Consider the following 9048-nt stretch of genomic DNA (forward strand, 5'->3'; position numbering starts at 1 on the left):
AAACCCGAATTAATGGCACAAATGACTCATTTTATTCACAATTACTACGCGTGTTTGTTTATATATATATATACACGACATATATACACATAAATATATATATATATATAAATAAATATAATTAGATAAATATATATAAAAAAAAAAAAATAATCTGCGGCATAAAACGGATACATACGTACATACACACCATTAACGATTTCATTATCATCCTTATCATATTATTATTATTATTACGCGAATAAGAAAAAAATTGTTATTATTATTATTATTATTGGTTTCGGACGAGTTTTTTTTTTTTTTTTTTTTGAAATTTATGGGGCCCAAAAAAAGCGACACCAAATGGGGTCCAATTAAAAAAAAATTTTTTTTTTAAAGAAAAAATTGCCGGCCGATTGGGATTAAAAAAAAAAAAAAAATGGATTTTTTTTAATTATAGAAGGGGGGGGGGAAAACCTTTCTGGGATTTAACACTCGGGTATATACAAAATGTTTGAACGCCCTCATACCTAATAATAATAATAATAATAATAATAATAATAATAATAATAATAATAATAAACTCTAATGAAAATTAATAACAAAAAAAAAAAAATTTATATTTTCTTTTCTTTTCTTTTTTTTTACTGCATTTTTTTTTTTTTAAATAAAGGCTAAATGAAGATTGAAAGACATTTAAAAAAAAAACGATTCGTTTTTTATGTATAATAATAATAATAATAAAATTGATCGTAATGATGATCTTTAACATCACGTTAAGAAAAATCATTCAAATCGATTGAATGAAATTTAATATTTAAGAGTGCAGTAAAAAAAAAAAAAAAAAAGGAAGTAGCACCGTGAAAAAAAAAAAAATTTTTTTTTATTATTATTAAATGTTGTTTATAAAATAATTTAAAAAAAAAAAAAAAAGAAAAAAAAATCCAGAAGCACTTGACCTATGACATTACTTAAAACATTTTTTTTTTTTTTTCTATGTAAATAAAAAAAGAAGCAGGAGAGCTGAAAAGATTAGTTCATTTTATACTTGTTGGCATATATTCTACTACAACAACAGCTTATTATAAAAGGAAAGAGAGGGATAAAAGGTCAAAGTTCAAATAACGTCAAGGCAGGGACTCACACGCTATTATAGAAAATACCGAATAATTTTCTTTTTTTTCCTCAAGCACACATACGAACAGGTAAGAGATGTTAAGATTTTTTTCTCTCCCCCCCCCCTCACTACCCCTAACTCTCTCTCCGGTGAATGATTGTGATAACGCGATGATAATTATTATTATTATTTAAAAGAGGAGGAGAAATTAAATGGGAGTCGATGATTTGATTAGTTATGAAACTAGGTATAAATATAATCGAAAAATAAACATAACTCGAATCGAAAAATTTTCAAGTAGGAGAAAGTTTTTTCAGGTTTTTAGAAAAAAATTTTTGTTTGTTTGTTTGTACAAAACTTGTTACGTTAGATTGATAAGACGGCGAAAATTATTATCGTCAGCAAAAATTTATTGTTTTTTTTTTGCTTTTTCGATATTTGCGTCAATCCATTAAGTGTAAAAATAGATTATGCTAATCGATGCATATTCGATCGATCGATCGATCGATAAATCGATTTAAATAATAAAGTATGAAAAATTGTTTTTTGTTTGTTTACCTTCTGGAAATAGTATGACTTGATTTGTTTTTCCAAAAAAATCATCGTCCACTTGAAAATTGGCATCGTTGTAATTTTTATTTAACAATCCGTGGTACATTCCTTTTGTGAGTATAGGAATTGGAAGTTTGTTTCTCGGTAGAGTTACTTTTGGTACTTCTTTTAATTTTAATTTTTTCAATATTTGCTGTTTAACGAATTCAACTCGCAGCGTTGCCAATTCTTTATCAACTACTTCCGTTTGAAAATCTCCACATCCGGGACAAGATTCCGATGTATCCGTTAATAACGTTCTTATTGCTTCATCAATTGCATTCTGTTGATCACGTGCGCTTAATAAAAAATTCGTTTGTGTTAATCCGAGGATTAAAAATATTTTCATAAATTTTTCCATTTCTTTTTCTTTTTATTATTAAATCAAATTTTAAGGACCTGAAATGAGAGAAAGAAAGAAAGAAAAAATTATTATTATTATTATTATTATTATTATTATTGCATTACATATCGTGAAAGTGCGAAATTTCAATTTTGTCTTTTGACAACAAGCATTATTATTATCAACATATCGTTATTAAAAAAAAAAAAAATTATTATTTGTAATTTTGTTTTCAAGGTGATTATAATAATAATAATAATAATAATAATAATAATACAATCAACTTATGCAGGTCATAGAGTAACAAAAAATTATTTACAATTCATACGACTATTCAATGAATTAAAGGTTGTTGTGATTGAAAAAATATTATTTTGTAATTTTTGTGAATCATCAATTTCTTCTCTCTCTCTCTCTCTCTCTCTCTCTCTCTCTCTCTCTTTTTGCAAGTTTAAACATTTTTGTCAGGTTGATTGTTATGATCGACATTATTATTAAATTTCACATCAAATGATAACAATAACAAAAAAAATGCATGTACGATGTAGTTGTAGATTCGAAAGTTTTCTATCGATTTTGTCAGATTGTCAGACATTTAATCGGCCATTTATTAATAATATTAATAATAATAATAATAATAATAAATAGAATTATCACAAAGGGGGTTTAATTTGTGCAAGACGAAAAGTGAAATTTGAAATAATGTCACTACTACTTTTCACGAGGAATCCATTTTGATTTTGGCATTTGTTAATCCATATCGCGATACATAAATAATTTTTTTTTTTTACCGAACTTTACGATTCACAAAATGATAATAATAATAATTTAGAATATTCAAACACTTATTCAATGCACTTAACATTTTTTTTTTTTTTTTTGCGAATTACGTAACATAAAACGCGGAAAAGGCGATTTGAAAAAAAAATGATAATAATATTTTTTTGGTAACACTTCCACTAATCATAAAAAAATAAATGTTGATTTTTTTTCCACGTGTTATTGTTGTTGTTGTTGTCGTTGTCGAATCATCACGTTTTTTTAACAAACTTGCGACACGTTTAAATTTTGTTTTTTGTGTGTGTGTATGTACAATAACTTACTTTGCCCTATTTTTGTTGTTGTTTGTTGTTTGTTTCTAATTAATAATTCATCCAAAAAATTAGAGGAAAGAAAGAAAGAAAGAAAGAAAAAAAAATTAAAAAAAAAAAAAAGTTTTTTTTTTTTTTTTTTTTTTTTTTTCTCCTTTTCCCTACGCATAAAAGACCATAACGAGAGTGATAGAAATTAAAATAAATTTTTTTTATTAATAATGATAAATAAGATATCAATAAGTTAGCCTATTGGTCGGTTCTCATGATATCAAAAGTTCATAACGACAATCACACGCGTATATCACAATTATTTTATTTAACCAATAATAATAATAACAAATAATTTAATTAAAGACAATTGTTTTTATTTTTATCGTTATATCGATTGATTTTGTTTAAAAAAATTTTTAAGGTATCCGGTTTCTCTCTCTTTCAAAATGCAAGTCAGGTATTAGAATTCGAAAATGATTCGTTTGTTGTTTGTTTGTTACAAAAAAAAAAAAAAAACATAAAAGTTTATTAACGAAAGTTATAAACAAAATCAATTAATAGAAAACTTGTAGATACAAGTTGATACTTGAAAACATTTTAATTTTCTAACGTTTGTTTGTTTTAATCGATTTCGAATTAAGATGTCAGAATGAAATCATTCAATTCTCTTTTACAATTAATTTAGCGGAGTAGAGGGGGAGGGGAAAGAGAGGGGGGAACTCCAAAAAAAAAAAAAAAACAACTTAAAACGTCGCGTAATATGATAAATATTTAAAAAATATTAATTTATCATCATTATTATTATGTCACGGATATAAATTTATATATCGATTTATTTTATTATTATTATTATTATTATTATTATTATTTATTTATTTAAATTTAATTTTTACCGCCAAATTTATTAACTCGTAATAATAAACCTGTTGGAATCGGGAAAAAAAAAAACAAAAACGTGTTTTTTTAAATAATAATAATAATAATTTGTTTATAATTCGTTATAAAAAATTCATTTATGACGTAATTAAATTTTATTGGCTTAAAAAATGGGTCATTTAACATTTAATATGGAATCGATTATTAAATGAATTTTTTTTTTTTTTAAATAATACAAATAACGATTTTATATAAAATGGCGACAACGAATCCATGTTTTCTGAACGTACACGAAAAATTTAGGGGAATTATTATTAGGCGCGATTAAAAATTTAAATTATTTCGATGCGTTTTTTTTTTTTTTTTTTTTATAGATAATAAATTGCATCTGACATTTTATAATTTACTTAATTTTTTTTTTTTTTTTTTAAATTTAAATTAAAAATATAAATTTTTAGATTCTAGTTTTTATTAATTAGGAAAATTCGGCCTTTAAATAACAAAAAATATTTGAAATGGGTGGAAAACCTTGGCTGGAATTCGTGTGTGTGTGTGTGTGTGCGTGTGTGCGTGTTCGAAAACGTTCGATCGGTTAGGTGTGGTATTTGAAGATCATTGTCGATTGATCGATTGATCGATCGATAGATGATGATTATCGATCATCACCCGATTAATCGAATTCGAATTCGAATAATAATAATGATGGGATGCTTGGTGGTAATCGTTAACTTTCTTACGTGCGAGTATTTTAGTCTCTCGGAACAAACAATCCAAAAAATACATAGATAAAAATGTCAATAAAAAAAAAAAAAAAAAACGTTACGTGATGAGTAAAAAGATGTTTAAAAAAAAAAAAAAAAATGTTGTAATTTTATAAGTGGCATTTGAAAAGGAAAAAGTCAGGTATCATCAGGTACGCACACACACAACAAGGCGTCGTCGTCAAAAACCAAAAAAAAACTCACAATGTAATTTTTATTACGTAATTTTTTTTTTTTATTGTACGCATGCCTTTATTAATTGTCTTTTCTTTTTATACCACTTGTCCTTCTAGTTTTCTATTTAAATCGTTAAAAACTTTATGTATTATTTATTTTATTAGCCGTTGAATGAAAAAAAGGTACATTCCCCCCCCCCACCTTAAACCCTTTTCTCTTGTTCTCTTGGCTCGAATTAAATCCGTTTTAAAAATCTGGAGTTAATGACGTCACGGATTTAAATGAATTCATATCCGGTCGAACTCACGAATTTATTACATTTTCGTTATATTATTTTTTTTTAGAGAATTTTTTTACGCGATTCACGCACACACGCATTAGAAAAACAATTTCTCAATACGTTAAAAATCATTATTATTATTCTCTTCTCCCCCTATCGCCTCTACCCCCCGCCCCCCGTGTCTCTCTCTCTCTCTTTTATTAATTACGATATTAATTACATAATGTAAAAGTTTTGTTTTTGTATTTAAAATATTCTAATACGCCCAAAACGTGACGACGACGACGAATTTTTTTTAAATGGATTATTTAAAATTAGCGCGTACCTGTTTTTATTTATATACGCACAACCTTTTCCCCTCCTCTCTTCTTCTCCCCTTCGCCTCTCCCTCCGTCTCCCCCGCACGTATTTCACAACGGTCGTGTTATTAATTTTTTTTTTTTCACAATATTCAATTATTGAATGAACTTGAATGGAAAAATTTTTTTTTTTTTTTACGATCGTTAAATCGATTTGTTTTAACGCGTTATTGATTTTTTTTAAAATCAATAGATATTGGAAAAAAAAAAAAAAAAGAAATGTTGCAATTTAATGTTTGAATAAAAAAAAAAAAAAAAAGTTTTGTTTGTTAAAAAAATTATGTTTAAATGATTGGCGTGCATAATTAATTGATAATTAATTGCACAATCGTCGTTAAAAAAAATTTTAATGATAATAATAATAATAATAATATTAATATTAATAATAATAATAATAATAATAATAATAATAATAATAATAAAAGAAACCATAGATTATTATAATTTGTATTAATAATAATAATAATTATTATTATTATTACTTTTTAAAAAGGGCTGCTATGTAAACTAACAAACTTTCTCCGTGAAATGTTCTGTCTCCGGGAAAATAGTAATAATAATAATAATAATGGTAATAATAATATTAATGATAATAATAATAATAATAATGATAATAATAATAATGATGATAATAATAATAATAATGATGGGATATATTTCGAAATAACGAACGACTCTAAAAATTTTTTTTTTTTTAACATTGCTTTTTGTTTTTTTTTCTCTCTCTCTCTCTCATTCGTCATAATGCCATATTTATTTACATGCACGCACATGCACTCACGCACTCACGCACACATTTATAATTAAATTAAATAGATTTCGATTTGATATACATATATATATTACGTAACGGGATTTTTTTTTTATTAATTGTTTTCGTTTCGGTCCGTTTACGATTATTATTGATAATCGAATCGACTACAGGATTTTTTTTTTTTTTTTTTTTCGATTTAAAATAATCAGGATAATTGAATGAGGGATTCGATAGGGAAAGGGGATAGGAGGGGAGAAGAAGAAGTAGGAGTAAGAGTAAGAGTAGGAGGAGAAAAATTATAAATTTTTTTTTTTTTTTTTAAATTTCACGATTGATTTATTGAAAATTTTTATTACATCAATAATAATAATAATTATTATTATTATTATTATTATTTTATTTATTTTCGTTTTAATAATTTGCAAAATGTCGTAACATTGGCAAATGGTTAACAACAACAACAATAACAACAACCACAAAAGACCTTTTAATGTTAAGGTTAATAAAAGTTTATCGTTTACTTGGCATTGGATTTTTTTTTTTTTTTTTTTTTTGTTTTTTCACTTTGTAGGTTGACAATTGGAGCAAATAAAATAATTTTTTTTTCGGGGCCTTTTTTTTAAGTAATAATAATAATAATAATTTGACTGGAAAAAAAAATACGTTACGTTTAAAGGTTTTTATTTTTTATTTTTTTTTCGTTAATAATGTTGGTAAATGTTTTTAATGGAGATTTAATTATTTCCATTATTATTATTATTATTATTATTATTATTATTATTATTATTATTATTATTATTATTATTATTATTATTATTATTATTATTATTATTATTATTATTATTATTATTATTATTATTATTATTATTATCGTCTTTTTATCTTTGGGAAATTTCCAGGCTGGAGTTGTTAGTGTGTAATATTTATTATTTCTTAATTTTTTATTTAAGATTTCAAATTGTTGTCGTCACGATTAATGTAAATTATTATTTATAATAATAATAATTTAATTTTTTTTATATAAAATCGTTTCCAGTTTGTAAACGACATAAATAATTTAATTGATTATCGATATTTAATATTAATCAATCAATTTTTTAATCATTATCGAAGTTTTTCCAGCGTTTTGGCATGACTTCCGGTCTTTCCAAGATATCCAAAATGTTTTTCTCCATTTTCACTCCTTATCACGTCCTTACAATTTGAATTTTCTTATATGCTCAATTTGTGTTGTTTTTCCGGCGATTTTTCGGAAGTACTATTAACGACGATGTTATTTATTATTATTATTATTCGTTAATTCTTTCAACGCAGCGTTAAATTTAATTTTCCAAAAAAATTTTTTTTTTTTTAATTCCTTAACTTTTCCTTTGATTTTTTATTTAAATAAAATTAATATTTCAAAAGATTTGATTGAAAAAATATGTTTTATGCAAACAAAATTGTTTTTTCCGTGACGTCACACAAAATATTAATTACGTTACTCAATAACATATATATGTATATATAATGTTTTGCATTTAATACCACATTACGATAATAATAATACATAATTTTTTTTTTTTTTTTTTATTAATTTTGATTTATAATAAACACAAAAAACGAGTTTCATTATTATTATTATTATTATTATTATTATTATCATATACCACGAGAGAATATTGTTAATAAAAATGTCCTCGTGTACATAATTAATTTTTTTTTTATTTATTTTTTTTCCAGAGTAAAATGAAACATGCGTCGGCATTCAATGATAAAACTGGGCCAAAAGTTAACCAACAATGCGAAAGACCTTAATAATGATGAGGATTTATAAAATCAGGTATGTTGTTTCATTGAGCTTTTTATCATCATCATCATCATCATCATTATTATCATAATTTATCAATTGCGTTTACGTACGAGTTTGCCCACAACAACAACAACAACAACAAACAACAAACAACCCACATTGTTTTGTAAGATGCGCACAAACACAACGTGAATTACGTTAAATATGGGCGCTGTTCGTTAAAAAAATTTTATTTTTTCTTTTTCCCTATCATTTGCATAATTTATTTGATTGTGTCGAAAGTTAATAAGAAAATCATTCGCACTCGTCGTCGACGTCATCGATATATCGATATATCGATCGATCGATTTTTATTAATTAATATTTTTTTCAAAATTTAAAAAATTAGGCCGCCATCATCTTCATCATCTTGGCCTTATTCTCGTTCTTAACGTGCGTAAAATAACGAACGTGGAATAAGAATCGCATTGATAAATAACCTCCGATTTTATTACTTAAAATATAAACGTGGCGGTAGATAAAAAAAAACTAAATAACGGTCTTTTTTTCGAAATCATTATGTCATTTGTTTTTTAATTTATACTTTTTCACGACCGTTTTTTTTTTTTTTCTATATATATTAATGTTTTATTATCCCCGTGACAACGTGACAAATTAAAAAATTATTACAAAATATATCATCATTATCATCATCATCATTATTATTATTATTATTATTATTATTATTTAATAATATATCTATTAAGTCGAATTTTTTTTTTTTTTATATATAAAAGGGTATTCCAATTTAAACATTTTCAAATTGTTAAGGTCAAATAATTAATTATGTACGGTTAATTGCAATTTTATATAAATAATAATAATAATAATGATGATGATGATGATGATGATGATGATGATGATGATGATGATGATGATGATGATGATGATGATG

General features: G+C 24.5%; 1 protein-coding gene across 1 annotated transcript in view; it reads right to left on the reverse strand.

Moving 5' to 3' along the window:
- Phum_PHUM033950 (Growth/differentiation factor 8 precursor, putative) overlaps positions 1–2777 on the reverse strand; it is a gene marked incomplete at both ends in the record, with an annotated part of 4374 nt that extends 1597 nt beyond the window's left edge. Inside the window, 2 exons of the mRNA XM_002423013.1 lie at positions 1655–1986; positions 2746–2777. Coding sequence (XP_002423058.1) covers positions 1655–1986; positions 2746–2777 — 364 coding nt within the window. The remainder of the gene's footprint in view (positions 1–1654; positions 1987–2745) is intronic.
- Positions 2778–9048: the final 6271 nt, after the last annotated feature.

Source organism: Pediculus humanus, genomic scaffold, assembly GCF_000006295.1.
Source record: "Pediculus humanus corporis 1103172107383 genomic scaffold, whole genome shotgun sequence".
NCBI lineage: Eukaryota > Metazoa > Arthropoda > Insecta > Psocodea > Pediculidae > Pediculus > Pediculus humanus.